Source organism: Onychostruthus taczanowskii, unplaced genomic scaffold (genome assembly GCF_017590055.1).
Source record: "Onychostruthus taczanowskii isolate IOZ18803 unplaced genomic scaffold, ASM1759005v1 scaffold41, whole genome shotgun sequence".
Lineage (NCBI taxonomy): Eukaryota > Metazoa > Chordata > Aves > Passeriformes > Passeridae > Onychostruthus > Onychostruthus taczanowskii.
The window spans coordinates 1,243,958-1,266,434 of record NW_024501571.1 but is presented as its reverse complement, the minus strand read 5'-3'; the positions used below and the strand labels follow the sequence as shown (position 1 = coordinate 1,266,434).

Below are 22,477 nucleotides of genomic sequence, written 5' to 3'. Positions count from 1 at the left end.
TAAGTGGTAAATGTTTGAGACATAACCCCCAAAACAGAAGAATTTTGGTGTTGTGTCAAGCATCCACTTAGTACACAAGTCTCTTTTTAACTCCTATATGTGTCACACCTTGGCTATATTTATCCCACTGGAGCTGTTCTCAGATAGTGTTGAGATGTGACCTGTCTGGTTGATTGCCTGTGGTGCAGGCTTCCTATGCTGCTATAGAAATAGCTTTCTCTTTTCTTCAAGGCTGGGTGAAATTCTGGAGTACAAGAAATGGCACATAAAGTTACTAAATGGATTAACCTGAAACAGAATAAGAATCATAGAACAGTTTAGGTGGAAAGGGCTCTTAAAGATCACCCAATTCCACCCCCCCTGCCTTTCCACTATACCAGGTTTCTCAAAGCTCACTCCAGCCTGTCCTTGAACAATTGCAGGGATGGAGCATCCACAGCTTCTTCGGGTGACCTGTGGTGGTGCCTCACCACCCTCACAAGGAATAATTTCTTTCCAAAATCTAATCGAAACCTACCTTATTTCATTTAAAGTTGTTCCACCTTGTTCTGTCACACTGATACATGGAATCAAGGGAAGATCCTAATGGAAGAAAAAAGGAATTAATGCTTGCCCAGACTGAGATCTGTCATTATGTACCCCACAATCTGTGGGTTGGATGACCAATGTGTTTTCCGTGCAACAGAAAACTGAAGCTGTGAGAAATGTACACAGTAGTGTTCTTTGCCTAATAAACCATTAATGCTCTTGTTATTGTCTGGTATGTGGTGTATAATTTGGCTTACAGTGAAATAAGTCTGTAGCCTTCTTTGCTTTGCTACTTTAAATATTCCAGTTGAAGCAACTGGGTATAAGATCCCTTGTATCATGCTGATTTCTTAGCTGAATGATCAAATATACAGCTGAATAGGCCAGAACAGCTCTCAGCAAGAGTATACATAAGGCTCTGGTTTACCTCTGGGTCATTAGCAAGATTCCTTATTCACTCTATCATTGCCCTACTTCATTTCATCTACTTCATTTGTGAAGGTTGTTTTCACCAGACCTTATGAAATTATGGATTTGGTCTGACTGTTCAGTCCAGCAGCCAGTCTAGACAAGGGGTCTGTCTCAGCTAGACATGACCAATTACCTTGTGAGAGGAAATGGAAGAAGAATCCTGGTATTGTATTTCCTAATCCCCTCACTGTCCCCCAGTCCTGCCTCTCCGACATTCCTCCTGGTTGCTCAGCTGGAGGGGTAGGTTGGACAGTGTTCAGCACTGCTCCTGCCTCTTCTGGCAGAGCAGCTTTTCTACAACCTCCTACTGACTTATCAGCCTTGAATGGCATCAGGCATATTTTCCCTTTCCTTCTTGGAGGCCCAAACACTCTTCAGCCAGCATCCTTCCACTGCCTCTCCAGATAAATGTGACAAGGCAGGAGGGTGCTGAGGATAGGCCCAGTGATATGCTTTTGACAGGCAGTTGAAAATGTCTCCTTGTAGGAACTGAAGCCAGGAAATCCATTCTCTTAATTTTTTTTCTTCTTTCTGTCCCTCACCTTTTTAAAAAAAAAAAATTAAAAATTTAAATCTCTGGGTTATAGTAACAGGCAATGAGTGTCTGGTAATTAGCAACCTCTCCAGGAAGATGTGGGATGCTTGGGAGAGCCTGGCCCTGAGATAGCCTCATGGTGAAGCCAGGCAGTGCTCTGCTGACCTTTGAAAGCTGCTGGTGGATCTGCACAGTGCTCTCCTGGACAGTGCCACTGCTGTGAAAACAGAGAGGAAAACACTGTGGATCAGGTGACTCAAAACCACAGCAGCCACTGCTTTTGAAGCAGTACAAATCCCCAACGGGATCACACAATTAAAGGGGATTAAAGTCCTCGTCTTGTTATTGCTCGAGTCGCTGCCAAAACTTCTCTTGGCTGGTGAAGAAGAGGCTTGGCCTGGTTGATGCTGTTAGCCACAGCTCTCCAAGGGATGCTCTTTTCTTTGAAAGCTTTGCCTGAAGTGAAAGCAGGAGGTTAATTCTGTGTGAATGCCTGGTAGTGTCCATTAGTTTGTCTGGGTGAAGTCTGAAATACTTGATGTTGATCTGTAACTCTCTTGGTCCCCTGAGTACTGCTGGGCTTGCAGACAGCTTCTTCCCGTGTGATAAGGCAAAGGTTCTCTGAGCTGCTCAGGCTTCCACATCCTAGAACAAAGAACAATAGGACACCAGCCTTGTCAGAAAAAAAAAAAAAGCCTAATTTTTAGCTTAGTTTTGTCCTTGCTATGCTCACTTCAGCAGCCTGAGAATTTAGTTTCCCTGATATTCCACAGGTTTGGAAAGGTAACGAGTTATTTGATGATTAAATTCTGCTTCCTACGAGCTAGGATTGCTGGAGGAAATTGAATTTATGTTCCCAGATTGGAATTGATTTTTCTTTTCTCTTAAGGAGCTTAATTATTCAATATCCTGGGCTTTTGTCTTCTGAGCCTAGAGAGTTTAGGAGGCACCTCAATAACATAGAAAGGTTTGGTCATTTATAATCTGATGTGCATTAAGGATGAATTGAATTAATGTGTTGTGAAGTCTAATCCTATGTGGCCATCTTTGGACATACTTGCTTGTCATTTGTACTCTCCTGGCCTCTTGCAAGGTAGAGATATGGAATAATTAAAATCACTTAACCCATTTTTAATTGATGAAATCATGGAGATGTTTTGATTTTTTAAAAACTAGCTTCTAAATTTTTGTTTCTATAATACATTGATTCGATTTCTGAGCACTAGTGGGATTTTAAATATCACTGTTGGTAGAACAGTTAAAGGAAAATGTTAAAAGCACTTCTGTAGGAAATCTCCCCTCTCTTAAAGGCAGCACAATTCTGAAGATGAACTCCCTATACCTGCAGAGAATTCACTTTACACCTATGAGCTATCAATTTGCCTTCAGCAGGACTTACTGTGTATTTCAGGTTAACTGCACTTTCAGGAAACCATTGAAAAGGTCAAGTAAAAGAGCCCCTGCTGGCAATGCAAAACTATAATAAAGCTTCAAATGGATGCCTACGGGAATCGAGTTGTTGATTGCCCACTGAAAACATTGGCAATAATTTTTAAATAAGTTATTTTCTTTATCTTCCTCTATGCTCTTGTTCTGTGGCCCAGGAATTAATCATACTGCATTTGGAAGCTAAAGGAAGAAACTATTCTGATATCTCTTGTATCTTTAGCCTTGTTAAAAATAATAAGACAGAGCATATGCTGCTTTCATTTTAAAAGGGTCTGAACTATGTCTGTTGTGAACATTATTCAGCAGTCCCTGGAGAATTTTCAGAGTCAGCCAGAATCCCTGCAGGGTCTCCTGTTGCAACACAATCTATCAGCATTTTCCCAAATAGAAGCCAGTGCCTTTTAAGTACAATTCAGCTTTTAATTGGAGTAGAAATGAACAATGCATCTGTTTTTTTCGGAAAATAATTGTATTTTTTTTAAGATTGGTGTTTCACTATAGAGTGACCAGGATACAGTAAAACCCTGAGTGAAAAAATCCAGATATGAAACAGACACAGACTGTAAACATCAATGCTGAGATGACAGCTGCATGATCTAACAAACCACTTTGTATGCTTGCAGAACAGGCTGTCTAAGTGAGTTTTTCTCTGTAGCCACACCAGGATAATGAATTTGTGTTTATTCTCAGGAGATGGTGTTCCGTTTGGATACCCAGAACCTGGAGTCTGGCAGGTTGAAGTGCCCCTTCGATCCCCAGCAGCCGTTTGCTTCAGTGATGGCAGGTAAGGAGCCACCAGAGCCAGGTGCTGCCCTCGGAGCTGCGATGGCTCTGTGCGAGCCCAGGGGCTCAGCAGATGCCACTGCTGGAGCTCCTCTGGCACTGGTCATGTTTCCAGGGCTGGTTTGTGCTCTCAGAGCTGGGGAAGCCTTCAGACTGCAGACACCAGAGAGCTGGAAGGGCAGCAGTGCAAACAGAGGCATTAGAATGGCAGTGAAGCCTCTGTCAGCTGGGCAGGAAGGCATTTTCACCCTCACCCAGTCATTGCTCCTTTAAGAGAGCAACAAAAAAACCCACACGGACAGAGAGTGTTTGAAGCCCTTGTGGGCCTCTTTCTGCAATTATCAATATGTTCTGCCCTTTGAAGTCTGCTGACATACACTCTTTCCATAAATACGTTTCTGAGGTTTCTCTTTACTCGAGTAGCCACTTCTGAAGCCGGGAGCCGAGGAGCAGATAGTGCACTCTGCCTGCTGCGTGCATCACAGCACTGTGTGGTCTGACATTTGGGGCTGAGGAATGTCAGCTTGACCTCTGGATTTCAAATCACTATAAGAGATACTTTTGTCATGGTTTGGTTCATAGCTTTGGACAATTTTCATTTAACTTGTCCGTCGAGCATATGAATACAAGATAAGAGTGAAGCACCATGACGTTTTCATTTACAGCCAAAGAGCAGTGGTGACAGTTCTTTGAAGTATCGGTCACTCTGTGTTATAAAAAGAATATGACTAATGATCAGTCTTTATTCTCAGATAATAAGATAGATGATTTGTGATTCTGACCCTACGGATGGGGCAGGACTTCCTTTATTAAAAACAATAGATTAAAGCCTGTGCTTATTCTTCTCAGAGACCCCTAGTACTCTTTAATGACCGTGAAGTCTATTTTTGAAATGGGGTTCCAGAAACTCTAACTTCTTTTTTAACTTTTTTTTTTAATGCAAGCAGTAGAACTCTGTGATTTATTACAGCATTGCCTAATTTCAGTAGCAGTCTCATGCTCTGACTGTTCTATTAAATCTTGTGAAATGAAGAAGCTGCTGTCTTTTAGCTAGCTAAGACATGAACTTTGCTGCATAACAATTTTTGAGCGAGATAAAATTAATGGTCAGGGTATTCTAGTATCCCTTTTTTGACTGTGGCTGGTGTCCAGTGCTTCACGGTAAAGTACAAGGAGCACTGTAAAGGGTTACAGGCCTAAGTAGAGAATGTGGTTTTGGTCTATCAGTGGATATTATTCCCAAGTGAACTAGGAGAGCAGTATAGTTCATGGGTAAGATGTTGCCCTGGAGCTCAGGTGAGATCATTTCCCATCTCTGCCACTAATGAGCAGAGTAACCTTGGCACGTCACTTCTCTCCATCTACTTTTATTTATCTGCTAAATGGCAGTAAAGATTACTTATATCCTTCAGAGAACACTTTTTATTCACTTATACATTTATGAGCTAAGTAATATCTAACTATATTTTCACTGATGTATGTAAATTAATGCAACTGAGTAATTTTCAATCTTTGCAGAAATAAGTAATCTGAGTACTACATGACATATCTTCAAGTAGACTTATAGATAAATTTGAAAAGCTGGTTTTTTGGACTGAAAAATCACCTGCTCATCATCCATCCTCTATTACAAATTACCACTCACCGAAACTGTTCAGGACATAACAGGAACTTGGAATGAGAGATACCAAATGCCAAGAGGAGTGCTGAAAATGCCTTGTCAGCAGAGCCTAAGCAAGGATGGAGAATTTCTGTTGGCCCTTCAGATGTATCGATCACCAAGTGCCTGTCAGTTAGCAAACACCAATTACCCTGCCCATTCCTCATTATGACAAATACCTTTCAGAATGCACTTTTGTTTCTTTACAAAGGCAACATGCTGTCTGAAAGATGTGCTTTCCACAACTGTCATGGAAATAATACAGAAGTAACAATAATAATGAGGTAAAAAGAAAGATGATAGATCTTTTTTGGACAAATAAAGGGCTTGTGGATCATGGGTTGTGGGTTGGTTTGTTGATTTTTTTTTTCCCCCCTTGATCTTATTTTTTTAAGTGCATTTACATCTTTCGCAAATGAAAGCACAAATATCAGTGTTGAATGGTATTTATTCTGCATTCACATTCAACAAAGGCTTCTCTCTGAAAGATCTTGTGAAGTGTTTCAACCCAGGAGTATCAGAAAACCTGGATAAGGAACTTTTGGAAGGGGATTTTTATGTATCATATAGATTTTTATAAAATTATAATTTATGAACATGAACTTTTTTGTTTTTATGAATTCTAGGGATTTATTTCTGCAAGCTATTAAGCAAAAAATACAAAAAAAAACTGTCCCACAAATAAAATCTGTTATTTTACAGAAAAAAAGAGTATTTTAAAATGCACTATGTGGTAAAAAACAAAAAGAGGTTTACAGTGATACTGTCTCTTTGCTTCTTTTTGAAAAGTACTGAGATCTGAAGGGAAACAGAAAATATTGTGCATTTCTTAGCATTTTCATTGCCCCAAAAGGGGTAGAAGAGCAAATAGTGACTGCAGTTGCAGCAAGCTCAAGGCACTGTGTTACAGATGTAGTGTCCTTGTTGCAGAGGCAAATTCTGGGTGCCTTATTCAAGCAGCGTGTGTCATTTATTTTAGGGAGACCACTCTGTGTTAAAACGATGATGATTTGTGTCTGTAGCCATATTCCTGCCATTAACACAAATTCCCTGAATTTGTGCCTGAATTCCTCATTGTGAATTAAGTTTTGGACGGAGATTCTTGCTGCAGGAGTGGGCCAAGCTGCAACATTCCAGTGGAGAAGCATCCATCCTGTTTTTCTGGCTCAGGAGCAGCAAAGCCATTGGGGCCATGGCAGTCCTGGGACACAGGAGTAGCTGGAATGGACAGGTGGCCATGCCCTCACCATGGCTCCCAGGTGTATGGGACAGGGTGTTCAGACTAAATAGATCTTTATACCCTTAAGGGCCCAGTACCCACTAAAGCCTGGGAAATTATTTTTCTGGATGCCTAAAAGATCTGAAAATTAGGCTTTGACTATGTTAGTTCTCAGATATATAAATATCACTCTCATTTAAATGTAAATTACTTCACAGAACCAAAACCCATTAAAATATGACCAATAATATTTTAAAGCATTAAATTAGTTTATAGACCAATTATACACAGGTGTTGTCCACCCAACAAAATGTAAATATTCTTAATTTTTTTTATGCCACAGCGGTAGGAACCCTATTTCTTTTTCATTTGCAGATGAGTATCTTTATGCTGGAACAGCTTCTGATTTCCTTGGCAAAGACACTGCTCTGACACGTTCTCTGGGCCCTTCTCACGACCACCATTACATCAGAACTGACATTTCTGAACATTACTGGCTTACTGGTAAGATCCCAAACATATGCTGTTGTCATTTGCATTGTCCCTGCCTCTCTGAAGTTAATAGCTCCTTCCTTATATAAATATATGTCCAGTAACTATAAATATAGATATTGTATCATGGAGGCTTTGGATTACGTAGGCTTTTTTTACAAAGCTCAGTGGAACAGAAGTGCACTTGAGAAAAGTCACAGAGGTGAAAATGCTAATTAAGGGAAGAGTGGGAGCATAAGACTTAATCATAGTTTCTGTCTTTGATCTGTATATCTGTGTATAATCCTACAATGGAAATAATATGACTTAAATGCTTCTATATCCAGTCTTGTCAGAATAATTTTTTTAAACTGTATTTTCAGTCACTTGTAAGAAGCTGTTCCATATAGCTTGTTGAAACGACAGACTAGAAATCCCACATTTTTTGCTAGGAGGTCTTTTTTTTTTTCCTTTTCCTTTTTTAGGGGGAAAAATACCCTTTGTTGCTGCAAGGATCATTTTAAAACCACTAAGGGCACACTAAAATAGCTTCCCAAGCAAAACACTGCTTTTTCTTGCCCGTTAAAAAACATTGTGAGCTAGTAAACCCTCTAAAAAACTGGCTGCATTTGCACCCAGCCAGTCTCAAACCACACACAGAGTAACATGGAAAACTTCACTCACAAGCTAACCCTGCACAATTAAAGCATCCCCCGTTTAGCTGTCAACTGTCTTTAAAGATGTGGCAACACTGGCCCTGGCTCAGGATGCCTGTGTGACTATTATGGGTGCAGTGTAAGGCCAGGGCCTGCTGACCACAGGGTTAAGTTGTCTTCCCAGCAGACAACTTCTAAAAAGGATAATTTTGCCTCTTAACTCTTTGAGACCTCCGCAAGAGGAAATGTTCTTTTTTTTCTTAATAATTTTTCCCTACCCCTTCTCTGCCTTCTTCTGTATCGTTGCCTTAAATTTCTATCTAGATGCAACTCCATAACCCCAGGATTCTGCTGTGAGATAAGGAGAAAAAGAAAAAGCCACTTAAAAGTCAGGTTTACCTTTCCAAATAGGAGATTGAAGAATCTCACTCCACTGACCTATCCCACTTTCATTTCCTGTGCTGGAAGTGTTTCTTGTTCCATCTCTCTTATCTCATCTCTCGTTTCCACATACCCCTTGTGCAGTGCAGAGCAGAAATGTACTGTCATATGGACCACGATGGGTCCTTCCAGCAGTCAGTGCTCTAATTCTGATTAGCCATGCAACTCCATGTCCAGTTTTATCACTGATGGCCTGCAGATGCTCAGCATGGAAAGGTGGCTGGGTAGCTGCTTTCCTAAGGGATGCAGTAATAAGGTAAAAACAAAGGTTTACTGTGGTTTGGCCCTGAGGAGCATCTGGTGTAATCATTAGTATAGATCCACATTGATGAGCATTACAGGGTTCAGTTGCCAGTCCAAAAGAACTTGTAGCTTAAAAATACAGTTCCAAACATTTCTTTCTCTTATTATTGTTTCTTCACGAGCAGTTTGAGGCAAAGGAACAGTACAGGAAAACAGAATAAACTGTAGGTTTGAGAAATGTTTAGGTGTTTTAGTTTGGGGTGGAGGGGGGTGGGTCTGCCTTTCCCCTCTCATTTAGATTGATTCATGATTTATTCTGTTTTCACTTAAAGCATCTGTATTTGTGAAGCTTTTCTAAGGAGAACAGTATATTAATATGTCTGGGTCTGAAAAACAGCTTTAGTGTGCTAGACTGTGAGGTGAAAATTGCCCCACACTATATAAACACTGAAGACCCTATATTTTTTTCAGGTTTGCCTTGTTTCCAGCCATATAAAACCCTGCAGCCACAATTCTGTCTAAGACTTAACAAACACAATCCATTCAGTGTTACACTAAGAGGCATAGACATAAACTAGGTGCTTTTAATATTTTGAAACAGTCCTTTTAAGGTTGGAGAAAATTTTAAGTGCAACTTGAAATGACGGCGTCATTTCTGCTATAAGCCATAGGGTGGCCAATATATTTCTAGTTTATTGTGTAATGTTACCAATTACATACTTCTGTGCTTTCAGCCGATATTGGTATAAAGAAAATATTTACTTGATTTCAGATTCAAAGCTCCCATCTCATGTAAATTCCCTCTTCCCTAAATCAACTGCCCATTTACGAAGCATGTGTTAGACCTCCAGTAAAAGTTGTACATACTTGGATAATTGTACAATTGGAAATAAATTATTACCATGCATGACTCATGTTTTACTTAGGATAAGCATAAAATGTGCAGCTTGTTTTCTTCCAGAGGGCCAAGGAAGTTTTGCTATAATGCACCTTAATATTTTTAAAGTTTAGTCGTATTCTGTTTCTGGAAACAAAATTATCCTTCCCTGAGGGAACGGAGGTAAAGACAAAGCACGAGGGAAAAATGCGTGGGATACCTTCCAGTTCCTTGCAGGGCATCTCTATCTTGGCTAATTAAGACATGTCCTAATCTCAGTGACTGAATAGCAGCTCCACAGAGGGGAAGGAGGAAGGCAGCTAATCTTTCCCATGACTCAGGCTCACACGTGCTCGTACTCCCGCCAGGGTGGCACTGGAGCAGAGGGGAGCAGGGCTGGGCTGTCAGGCCTTCCCACAGCTGCTCACTGGAGCTGTCTCGCCCAGGGACGAGGCACATGGGGCTGGTGGCCCCTCTCCGGATGGCAAAGCCACCCACTGGAACCGAGTCTGCCCCGTGCCAGCCCCGTGGGCAGAGGAGAGCACCCCGCCAGCCCTACACACAGGCATCCACTGAGCAGCTGCACATTGCTCCCTCCTTCGTAGGAAGAGAAGGCCACAGCTGGAATGAGGGCTTCCTTGAATTGCATTCGCCTCTTTTTTTTTCCTTTTTACTTTTTTTCATAGCAATTTAGTCGTCTTTTCCAGGGCAAAGTCTTGGAGGCAATGAGTTCTTTATATCCTGCGAACTTTGGATGGGATTCAGCTCCCTGAACTCTAAAAGGCAAAAGCTAGCATCCTGTCTGAGCTCAGTCCTTTCGCTTGCCTCTGTAATTTACTGAGCGAGGTGACACTTCCAGAGGGTGACTCACCCTGCCTATTGTAGGAATCTGCCTTAAAATAGGATTATTCACTGTCACTTTGTCCCTCCCTGAGAGGGAACCTGGCTGAGAATGGGTTAGGAGCTTGACTCTAGGTGGTTATGGTAAATGAGGTAAGCACTGTCCTTTGTATTCTGTCAATGCCATGTATTTCTGGCAGCCCAAGTACACAGAGGTGCTGCTTTCCACTGTTTCTTTTTAATTTCTTTGCTTTTTCATTTGCTTTTTCATTTCTTTGGTTTCTGGGACAGCCACTCCTTTGTGGTTCTCTTTTTCTGAGCCGAAGTTCTCCATAGGTTGCACTGCCAAAATTCACTGCTGGTTTCAGCAGGGGGTGATGGCCAGCAGGTAACCAACAGCCACCCCAGCAGTGAAGGACCAGCTGTATCAGCTTTTCCCATCAGACCACATAAAAAAAGCACTAGCAACACATGTACCATCTATTGCCAGAGCTCATGAAGCCATTAATCCCTGGGCTGGTTACATGAAATCTAGCCATGAACTTAACATGTGGGAAGATCTGCTGCTGAAGCAAATAGTGGGGGGATAGCTATGTCTATAGGAAAACAAACAGTAGTTTAAAATCATCATAATTATTTTTTTTCTCCCATGAAAAGAATCCAAAAGCCTAATTCACAGTTAGATTAAATGCATTTTTGTATGTTGGATAGATGGGCTAGAAAAGATGAGACAAAGATCTCAATTACAGAACATTATGTGCTTTTGAGAGCATAATCTCTTCTATTTAATTATTTTCAATTCATCTTCATATCTTTTAATATGTATTTCTGTTCAAATTTAACTTTCAACTTCAGTGTTTTTAGTTGTAATTTAAAATTGTTAAATATTGGTGTTCCTTTAATTCGTTAGAGATTCTTCTAAATCTGTTCCAGAAATTGGTATTGCAACATTCAGTTTTTCATTTGGCGTGCCAAGGAAAGCAGTGAAGTTTAATCTTCAACCCCCATACATTCAGTGCTTTGTTCTGTGAGTGTGGATTAAGAAAAAAAGGGATATGACTTTCAAAAACATGGTATAGAAGAATTTCACAGGTTTCCTCTTAAATGGCTATTTTGCTAACCACATATTTAAGAAACCATACTAGAAGCATATTTATGTATTTATTCATGCTTAGAGATCTAATCTTCAAAGTAGCCTTATAGGCCCTGAGGGGTAATGGAATATTTTCCTCAAGCTCATTTTGAAATCCTGACTTAAATTTATAGATCTTGATGCCTGCATCATTTCATTTTTTCTGCTGACACCATTCTCTAGTGTCAGAAAGGTTTAAAATGGAAGCAGCACTGTGACTGTTTTCACCCATAAATTTACTCTTCTGTCACAAAGGTGCACACTGAGCACTTAAACACATTCCATTTTGTGTCAGACCCTTTGTCTCAGACTGCAAACTTTTGAATCAAGGACTCTCTTTTTCTTCTTTTGTGTACTGTGGAGTTGATGGTGAAAATTCCTCAAGGCTAATATAAAGTAACAATCATTATGAAAAGGACAAAGGCATGAAGATATATTGAAAGCTGATAATAGTATTCCCCCACATAAACAGTGTGCTCTGTTTGCTCTGCATTCTTACACCACCCTCCTTATTGCTTTCTACTGCGGCCTACCTGATACTGGGGCACAAAGACTGTGTATTTTATTCCTGAAAGAATGTATTTTAGAGTCAAGGGTCTCTTTGCACTGTATTTGTATAGCCACTTCTGTTTAAAGAAAAACATCATTGATCCAAGTGCCCTGAGAAGAGCTCATCTATTGCAGCACACTGGGGAATGTCTTAAAAATCACTGCTCCAGGTAGCTGGTTCACTTGTGCAAGGCAGGGTCCTTGGTTCTGCTGCAGTCATGGACCCTCAAATTGATTCAATTTCTGATTTTAGTGCAAAATTAAAAGGAAAACAAACAAGAAACCCCAACACTGGAAACAAAAGAGCAGGTAGAGCAGGATTGGAGGCCGTGGATGAGAGGGCTTGGGGGCAGTGAGGAACATCTTGGCCCAGTAAGCATGCCTGCAAGATGCAGGCAGACACCCACGCTTGCCTTGGAGGAGACCAGGAATAATGTAATGGCCCAACATGACACAGCAAGGCATTTTTTGCAAAAAGCAGATTAAAATAACCCAAACAAACCATTACATTGATATAGCCAATCTGTTTTCAAGCACAGGGAACTGAATCCTTAAGACTGGCCAACCGGTTTTGGAGGTTGCTGTGCTAACTGGGGAATCCCATCGTGGCACTGTGCTGGATTTGTGTTGGAACCCTGGTTACTGAGAATTTTAGACTTTCTGTGCTGACAAACACTGACTCCTAAGAGAGCTCTACATTTGAACTCAGGCCACAGAGAAAATTTCCAAAATTAAGTGATGAAACTAAGATTATTAGTGTAGAGTTTGAATAGAGGTGTGTAATATCACACAGTAAAAAACTTAGAATTTAAAGCTTTAGAAATAGTAATATATAAAACAAGACAGAAGTTTTAAAGCAGAAGCTAGTCCTTGTTCACCTTCTTCTTCCTGGGTTTGGGTGATATTGTATAATTAAATAAAAAAGTCTACATTACAAACGACAAGTAGTTAGTTATTGAGCTAAAAGTAAAAATAATTTAAATATCATTTCTTAATTAAATAGTTTATCCTTAAAAAGCCTCATAGAGAGAGAGATATGGCTCCATTTTTCAGGTTGTTAAAATGAAGTACTACAGAACTCACAGTTTGTGAGACTGTAATGTAAATATGAACTAATAAACATCTAAATCCAAACAAAAATATACCATCTCACATATTTAATCCAAACTCTGACAAAAAAAAAGGTTAAAAACTCCACAGATTTGGTAGATATAGTCAGTAAGATTGCTGTATCACAGATATGTGGGAAACATTCCTTTGCAAGCTATCTCTAGTAAATAGTAGTATATTTCTGTGTTCATAACTGCTGCCATGAGTAATTAAATTAATTTAAATTCTACCAGGTGATTTCAGAAAATCCACTTAGCTTCATTTTGGTGGCAAAAGCAGTAAGGTAGATTTGTGTAAACAATACTTTGTTCTGAGAGTTAATCTGTTTCCAAACAGAGAATGATAACCAGTGCTGCATACTTTTGCAAGTGTTAGTAAGTTCTACACACAAAAACATCAGCCTAAGAGTAAATACTTCAGACTCCATGGTGCTTTTCACTTGGAGTTCGTAAAAAACTCACTGCTACATATCTACATAATATTTTTATTTCACTGAAAGATGCAACATAAATGCAGAGTTTAACAGGAAGTACTAAGTCTTTTCTTCAGATTTTTAATCCCCTTTTTCTTTTAATTTCCAGGAGCGAAATTCATTGGAACTTTCCCTATCCCAGATACCTATAACCCGGATGATGATAAAATCTACTTCTTTTTTCGAGAAATATCACAAGATAGTGGCACATCTGACAAGACAATCCTTTCCAGAGTTGGGAGAGTTTGTAAGGTGAGGACTCTATGTTTTTGATAAAAATTAAGCAAGCGTGGTGTGGTTTATTTCTATGAGAAACATGTTTTCTCCTTTGTTACCCAATGAGCCACTGTAGTAATTTTTCTGAACATCAATTACTAATGCCATCTGAAATTTACTTGGCAGAAAATAGACTTGATACTAACTGTGCACCTCTTTTAAAATGCTAATAGGTTTATAAATTATAATTTTGTGTCCAAAAAGTAAAGTTTTGGCCTTCAGTGCAACAATGTCATGTCTTGTTTCATGAATTTCCAGTGAAGGTGGATGAGCCAAAGCGTACACAGTGGCAAGGTATTTGTGGAAAGTGCCCATTGATGTGTGGACATGGAAGCCCATTCCTTGAGCTTGGCTCTGTACACCATTCCTGGGCATTGCTGAGAGCTGGGGTCAATCATTTGTTTCTGCACATTCCTGATAACCCGCTAGGATGAGGGGAAGCTAAGGAAATACACAGTTTCTGAGATACACCCACATCTGCCTAGAGGTTTCCTCCCTTTGGAAGAGGAGCAATCCTTGACCCATTGACCAGGAGGAATGAGACCCCAGGTCTCCTGCAATGTAAAAAGTTAATTTGGCTGGTGCCCTGACCTCCTTTGAATGATTACTCCTTCACTTTCTCCTTCGTTCTGCTTGGGTTTGCCCTTTATGAAAGATTTGTGCCTCAGTGCAATATACAGACACAGGCTTTCATGAGCTTCAGTCTTCTTGGAACAGCATCTCTGTCCAGGGCAGAAGCCTCCTCAAAAGATGAGAAGAAAAACATCATTCCTGCACATGAAGACAGCAGTCAGTGTAGTTTGCTGTTTAGCAGCCTGATGGTTTCACTGAGGTCTCTACCCCAGGGTTTGTAGACTTCTGTGTCAAACACACAGTCCCTTGTCCCCAAGGACATTCTGTCCCTCTATTCTGTAGCAACAGAAGCACTTAGTAGAAGTGCTCCCATCCTGTCCTTGGGTCCTCAGGAATCACTGGTAAAAATCAGGAAAATGGAACTTGAAAGCTGCTTTCACATTAGTAATATATAAACTTAAGCTTTCAGCAATTGTTTATCTTGTGATAAATTAGATATAAGCAGCACTACAGAAGTCACACAAGTAGGTACATTTCTATGATTTTGTTCAGAAGTTTTAACTGACTTTCTGAGCAGTGTGACTATGCTGGCAGTTTCTTGAGAAACTTGAAAATTAGTACATGAACAAAAGTGTTTGTGATTTACAATAAGATGTGTGTGGGAGAAGAGCACTCATTCAGCTATGGACACACACACTGGAAACAAAGAGTGGACAAGTGTATGGATGTGTAGATCTACAACTGCTCTGCAGTCCAGCAGACTCCCAGCTTCAGCTGAGATTTAAGTGGCCACAGCCATTTCACACTTCTGTCCTTGACCTAAAGTGTTAAGATAACAAAACATTCATTCATAAATCAGATCTCTAGTAGGTTTTTAGCCAGACGAAAGAATGGATAATCTTTAGTTAGGTATTTCACAGCAGAGTGATTAATGACAGAATGGAAATGCAAACATTTATGATTTGCTGCTAGACATGGCATTTGCTGATTATGAGAGAGCACTTAATGCATTAGGAGAAATTGATAGACAACATTTTCAAGCCAAGGCACATGAGAGAGTATAGTAAACTAAGATATATTGGCTAGAGAAAACCAGCATCCTTTACCTAGAGAAAAAGGAAGATAAGCTATCATAATAAAAGCAAATGTATTGTAAGGAAATCCTAATGACTGCATATAATCATACCTCAAATGAGAATGAATTTGTAGAGTAATCATGTTAACAGGAAAAATGTCATGAATTTTATTTTTAGTAGTCAAACCAAAACAATGAAAGCTGATAAGCAAGGTGATTATTATTAATTGTTCTACACTGTCTTCTTTATGTACTGAGCGCTTCCCACTGGTTGCAGAATTCTTTGATAATCCAGACTCCTGCTTTTTTATATTTGTCTTAATTACCTACAAATTAAAAACTATATTGCTAATTATTATAATGAAAATAGAATTATTATGGGCATTTGATATAAATTAAATATGCAAATAGACTTGTCTGTTCATGGACTGAGATATTTTGGATCTGTGCTGTGGCATGAAACATCTGCTGTGCTTAATTGTCTCTGACATGGGAACAATGCCTTTGATTGCAACAATTGATAACAACAATTTCTTATTGCACTGTCTCATTAATGTGATCTGTGCTGCACAAAGTTAAGCCTTTGCCTTCATACCCTGTCAAGCAGAGAATAACAGTATTTGTGAGGAGCTCAGCAACTTCTGAAGTAGTTTGCTTGGTGTAAACACAGTTTTTTTCTGCTGGAACTTGATTGCTCTCTACCTCGTTATGCCTTAGGGCTCCTGTCCATTAATGCCAGAAACACATGCTGAAATTGGAATAGGCTTTGTTTTTAGTAAGAAGCTTAGTCAATGCAGCCTATTCTTTGGCTGATTTTCAAGAGTTCAACAATATGGTCTCTCAGTGATCCCCTCCCTTAGGGAAAATCTCTGGAAAGCATTCCCCTTTCCCAGCTACTTTCAGACCCAGAAGACGGCAGCGCTCTTGCTGGCAGCTCTTTGCCCAGAGTCCAGCAGCTGTCACTTGTCCTGTTCAGCAGAGCATCTGCACCCAGTGCCCTGCAGCCTGTGCTGCAAGAGCGCAGCCGCTGCAGCCCTGCACAGCCTCACTCGGCTCACATCATCTCTTCTGTGTCGCTGGGGGCTGTCATGGCACTGGGGAGCAACTGCTTTCAACAGTCACTCTCAGAACCAGTTGTGTCATTTATCATGGCAAATGGCATTTCCTGTTTTTGGTTTGACCAAGGCAGAAAAAGTATCATTGCCCTGTCTGCAATACCTTATCCTACTTCTGGTGCATTCATACTTTCATAAATTGGGATGTTTGGGGTTATTGGTGTTCTTTTCAAGTAAGGCCATAATCAAAAAGAAAAATCACTATTTCAGGCAGAAAAAATTATTTCTTTTTTAATATGCATGCAGTTAGACATATGTATATTAATTGATCACACAAACCTTAACTTCTTAAGAGCATGGATCCACTTATTCCTATTTCTAGAAACACAGGCATCAGCTTTTACAGGAACGCTGTCTTCAAGCCCACAATGCTGAACCACTTTGCATCAGGTAAAGACAGGACACAGTCATTGCACATTGAGGAAGATCTTGAAAAAAAATACAATTTCATCATCCATATACTATGCTCTATGCAGTCCAGTAGCAAGTCAGCTTCATTTTTGTACATATTCACCGCTAAATGGCGTCAGAATTGTAATTCTACTTTGTTGACACCTCGTATGTGTACAAGTATAGCCCTAGAAAAGACAGTTTTCCCTCCTATTTTCCCCACTCAAATAAAGGGAGAAATAAAAATCTAAAGTAGAATAGTCTCAGAAAAAGTTTTGAAGAGGGAGGAAAGTTGTTGGAGCTTTTGTTTGTTTGTTATCTATATAGAAACACATCTTTTCATAGTTACAACCTCATCCTATTGGAATGAAGTGGAAATTAGCCAAAAGCAGTAGTCTCTCTGCTGCAGTATGAAAATCCTGTTTATTATTACAGTGGTTTGCATTTGCTGTGTTACAGACTTCTTTTTAATGGTTTTGGTGATGTATTGCAAAAGTTAAAGCTTGCAGTCTTAGAGGCTGGTTTCCGAGACCTCAACTGCCAAGAAATCAGACTTCAGCTCCTGATGTTTTCCCATATTTCCCAAAGTGTTTGGTATCCAGAAGCAGCCTTTGTTCTAGTGGGAACAAGTGAGCTCTTTGTCTTTTTATTTTCCTTTTTTTCCCCTTTTTTCTTTTTCTTAATGCCATTCCACCCCTATATATACACCAAGCTGTACCTGGGGAAAAGAATACTGCAATTAGGCACAGCCCTCTTGGTTAAACTGTACTTTCTAAGCACAGTGGAATGTAATCATTTTAAGAGCTCTTGAGTCAAGAGCCCTGGACACACCCTGCATTCCACCTTTGGGTAATGTAATTTATTTCCAAAGCCATGAACATCAGCAGAGTTCAAGGCTGTGACCTTGCCTCCTGTCTGGTGCTCAGAGCAATTTGTATTCCCAGGATGGCAGGAGGGAGCTATTCCTCTGCAGCTCCAAGTCCAGAGTCTCCGTGGGCTTTGCCACAGAGCTGCTGGTGTGTAGAAGTTAAGAGGTGTTTTTCTTGCCCTGGATGTAGTCTAGCCATGCCTTTACTGTGACTGGGGATAACTGGCCCATTGTCATTATTGGTATTTCTGTATTGTGTAGGTAATTGATCTCTCCCCACAGCCCTTGGAGCTGTCCTGGCAGTGTCCTGCTTTCCCGTTCAGCCGCACTAGCCGGGTCCCGGAAGCCAAATAGCCATGTTCACATGTTCTCAGCTGGGCTAATTAATCTGGGCTCAGAGCCATGCTTGTGCAGCTATCCTGCTTCCAGTTCTGGAGGCAACTCATTCCAGACGACATTTAACTTCCTGTGTGTTACATGCTTACATACCTCCTTTGTCACCATAATATTGCTTGCCCACAACTCCAGCCATGGGAAATAGTTTTTTCCTTGATTTCTCAATAAGAATGATTAAGAACTCTCTAAAAGAGTCATCCCTTGAACAACCTTGGGCCTCATTTGCCCACTGAGTGTCTTTGCAGCCGTGAGTCCTTTGGCAACCAACTCCTCTTGGACTTCCAAATTTGATATTTGCACATTATGTGCCATTTGAAAGTTTTCAAATTATGTAGAAAAGCAGATGCTCATCATGATTATTTCATTTTTAAGGGCTGATGTGTTGGAGATGGTCCAGTTCCATAGAGTATCTCCTTCTAACTGTGATGGATTAAGAGATATAACATCAGGATTTGTCAGATTTTTTGGTCCAAGTTTCCTTATTGGCAAGGGTTATATAAGTATAGGAAGTTTCGTAAATTTCTGTCCCTCATGGGTGTGTTTCAATAATTGGTGTTTTGAAAGGGGAAATCATGATTTACAGATGAGGCAAAAATATGTGAGATATGCTTATATGTAAAGAGGTGTGACTGAATTTTACTGATCCTCAGGGAAAGTGAGAAAGAAGTTGCAGTGTCAAGATAGATCTTTAAAAACTGAACTTTGGAAATGCAGCTGCACAACCTCTGAAGCAAACTTTGGAAACCATCCTAGTTGCCAGAGAGACATTGCATAAGACACTGCCAGCACACCTTGGCTCAGAAGTGGAAGTCTCTAGAGTTAATTGAAGTTCCTATGGCTAATCCAAAGTCTCTGACTTGTGAGTGCTTTGGCTCAGATGTTCAAATATCTGTAAGAGTACAAATAATGATTTTCTGATTTCGAAGTTTCCTCACATGATTGAATTATCTTCTTGTCTTTTTTTCCCCTGTAAGTACATTTATGATAAAAATGTACCAAGGTTTGCAGTTTTGCTATTGTTGATTGAGTACAGTGTTGTAAATACAGATGTTTCAGGATTCCAGATTCCAAAGGACTCTGTAAGAAGATGACCTTCCTTTTTTCTTTGATCTCATGTCCTTTCCAGCTCTCAACCTGTGGTTGTCAATGCTGGGGTCACAATATCTCATGCAAGTGACTTCAGGCACTTGTGTATACCCAAGTGAGGAATCTAATTATCAGGCATTCCCTTCCTTCACTAAAGGCAGACAATCAGTTTTTGGAGGAAGACTCCTTCCATCTCAACCCAAATCACTCTCTGAAGGACATATTTTCCACTGACTATAAAGGGAGCTCTGCCCTACTGAGTCCCTGGAACCTGAAATGCAAAACATGCTTATGTAAGAATGTGAAATTCTGAATGGCAAATTCAATCTTATTTGTTCATAAAGAAACCAGTTTATCCCAGTGCTGGGTCTCATACTCCTCCAGTTTCACAGTGCTGTCAATCTGTTCAAATCATAAAAATTCTGATTTCCTGTTTGACATTAATTGCATGATCCATCTAATTACTTGACTTGCCCTCATTATTAAGAATGCTGCCTTTCATAACCTGAAAATTTTGTTCTCTGTATTTTTATATATTTCTTATGCATATATATAGTATAATTTATGTTATGCATATATGAAAATTTAAATGACAGACAGGTAAAGGCAAATAAAACACACTGGAATAAACCATGTACAATTTATACTCAAAATTTTAAGTAGATTTTCCTGAGAATCCCATAACGTATTTTATTTCTTTAGCCATAAGACTTTGCTAACTTCAGATTCCAATTGAAGTTAGATTGAACAGATTAGTGGTGGATATAGTAGAGTACATTTAATTTGTGGTAGCATTTGGACAATTTAGGGGAATATTCTTAATACTAGCATGCCTGCTGGAGATAATCTGAGCAGGATTGCTGCATGGCCTTAAGGTAAAATGGTGCTTAGTTTTATTCTTTTATTTGTCCCAAGCCATCTTTGTCTTTACCTGAGCCTGTTAGTTTCTGAATTGTGGGATTTTTTTCATGGTATGTTTAGTTACAGCCCAGAATTTTTCTTTGACGTGTACTTAGATTTTCCAGTCTGGATCCCATCCAAAGATAATTTGGTAGAAACTTCTGGGTGTGATGTTTAAATATTTTCCAAAATAAAAATCAGCATTTTCCATGGTGAACCAAACAGTTATGCATGCTCAGTGTACTTTCTCAATGAAATAAAAACAAGCCTGGTTGAGGAGCAGGAACTAAACAGAGTCCCCACCTCACTGTCAGATGGGAACTGCAGACACAGAGGAGAAGTAACTTCCCAAGTTTACTTGATGTATCCATAGGAGAGCAGCCAAAGTTCTGATGTCTCATGTGCCTTCTTTCCCTTGCTTATAATTCAAGTGTGCTTTTATTCTCTCTCAAGTTACACTTCATGGGTAGCTTGATGTTTTCACCCTTAGCCTGATGAAATCATGAGAGGAATCTTCATCTACATTCGTATGGTTTTGACAAGAAATTTTGCACGTGAATTCCTGAAGGAGCAATTTAACTTTCATGTGTTAGGTTGGTACCTAACAGGGTTGAGTGGGGACAGAATATGTAAATAAAACAAAATAATTATAGAAAGAACTGTGAACCTGAAGACAGAAGTTGAAAGGAGACTGTTGGCTGTTTGTCCATTTATAAAGTCAGCTACAAGGCTGGAGGTTTTTTCCTCCATGTTATAAGGCTTTGCTTCAGGGGATGCCATTTGTTTCTGGTAGCTTTGTCACATAGCTAAGCTTCAATAAGAGAAAGGCTCCAGGGCCTTTTGCAGTTTCAGCACTTTTCCTCTCTGTTCTCCAGCATTTCCTTTTATTCAGGCCAGGAATTCTCTTTGGGTAGTCCTTTTGCACATCTTGCCACTGGCTGTAATTAATAACCTGCTTCTAGAAATTCCACTCATTGTCTTTTTTCTTTTTTCTTCCTTTTTTTTTTTCTTCCTTTTAGAGGCTGTTCAGGATAATTACTGTCTTTAAAGTTTTATGAATCACAGTGTTTGACATCTTTGATGTAGACTGATTTTTCAGATAACTGCACTTTTTGTTCTAATGTTCAATTTGTCACTGTTACTTACAAGCAAATAAGAGATTTAAATCCCCAAAGATGCAGATGTTCTTTAGTTTCGTTGCCATCTGTTTTCCTGCCTGCTGGATTCCAAGACTAACATTTGTTCATTTTAATGAAGCTATATTTATATAGCATACGAGATGCAACAGAATAGGAAATAGATATGACAGAAAGTTTTTAATATAAGTTGATTTTTAAATCACTTGATCACAGGGCAGTATCTTTTCTGATGGCTTTTACTCTCATATGAACTTACATGGTTTGAAAAACCCGTTGTTTTGTTTAATTACACATGAATTTCAGATCAGAAAACTGAAATTTCCATGGAAGACTCCCAGAAGAGGTGCATGACATGACCTTAAATTACTTCACAAAATTTACACTGTGCCATTTAAACAGCAATCTTCCTGAATGTCAGAAAGCCATACAATTACCTATGCTCATGGAAGTGGGACATCTGATATTTGAATTCTCAACGTAATTTAGTAGAAACCCGATTTCTCACTCCAACAAATTGTTTTCTGCAACCAGCTCAATGAAAAAGGATGAAATTTTAGGATTTCTTTAAATAAGAGTCTGCCTGATTTATTAAAGTCCTATTGGATTACTTCCCTGTTTATCTAAGTAATTTGTAGTTAAAATTTTTTGTGATCTTTTGGGGTAGTATTTCCTCAACAGGTGACAGATTGAAGAGCCCCCCTTCTAGCTGGTAATTATCTACATTTCTAACTCAGGCAAGCACAAGTAACCATGATTTTACAGGCACTTCTTTCTGTTAAAAAGAATTTCAGGCAGAAGTGTTGGTATTTGTTACAGCTTGTGAGATTACAAAGCAGTAAGTGCTAATTAAAGCTTTATTTATATTCAAAATGAAATATGCAGTCCCTGAGTGCCTTCATCTGTCCAGTAACAAAGTTTATAGTAAACACAGCTAATCCGGTGTGCTTAGAAGTGATATTTTGGGAGATAAGATTTCAGATACTCAAAGCTGGTTGGCTGTTAAAAGATTAACCATATTTTTTGGAATGAAAGGTTTGTTCAAGCTGCCTTCCCCTTCTCTCAGCACTTAAATTTATCTTGTCTCCATGTCCAATCTCCCTGAAATATTTAGAGTTCTTTCTATTCAGACCATATCTCTTGTCAAAAATCATTTCAGTACATCCAGCCAATTACTTAAACAGGCTGGAGGCAAACCTTTGCTTGGTATAAATCAGCTGAATGGG

At 39.5% G+C, this 22,477-nt stretch overlaps 1 protein-coding gene across 1 annotated transcript in view; it reads left to right on the top strand.

Moving 5' to 3' along the window:
• SEMA3D (semaphorin 3D) overlaps positions 1 to 22,477 on the top strand; it is a 69,475-nt gene that overhangs the window by 7,320 nt on the left and 39,678 nt on the right. The window contains exons 4-6 of the mRNA XM_041413425.1: positions 3,674 to 3,767; positions 7,021 to 7,149; positions 13,546 to 13,688. Of these exons, the coding sequence (XP_041269359.1) occupies positions 3,674 to 3,767; positions 7,021 to 7,149; positions 13,546 to 13,688 (366 nt within the window). The remainder of the gene's footprint in view (positions 1 to 3,673; positions 3,768 to 7,020; positions 7,150 to 13,545; positions 13,689 to 22,477) is intronic.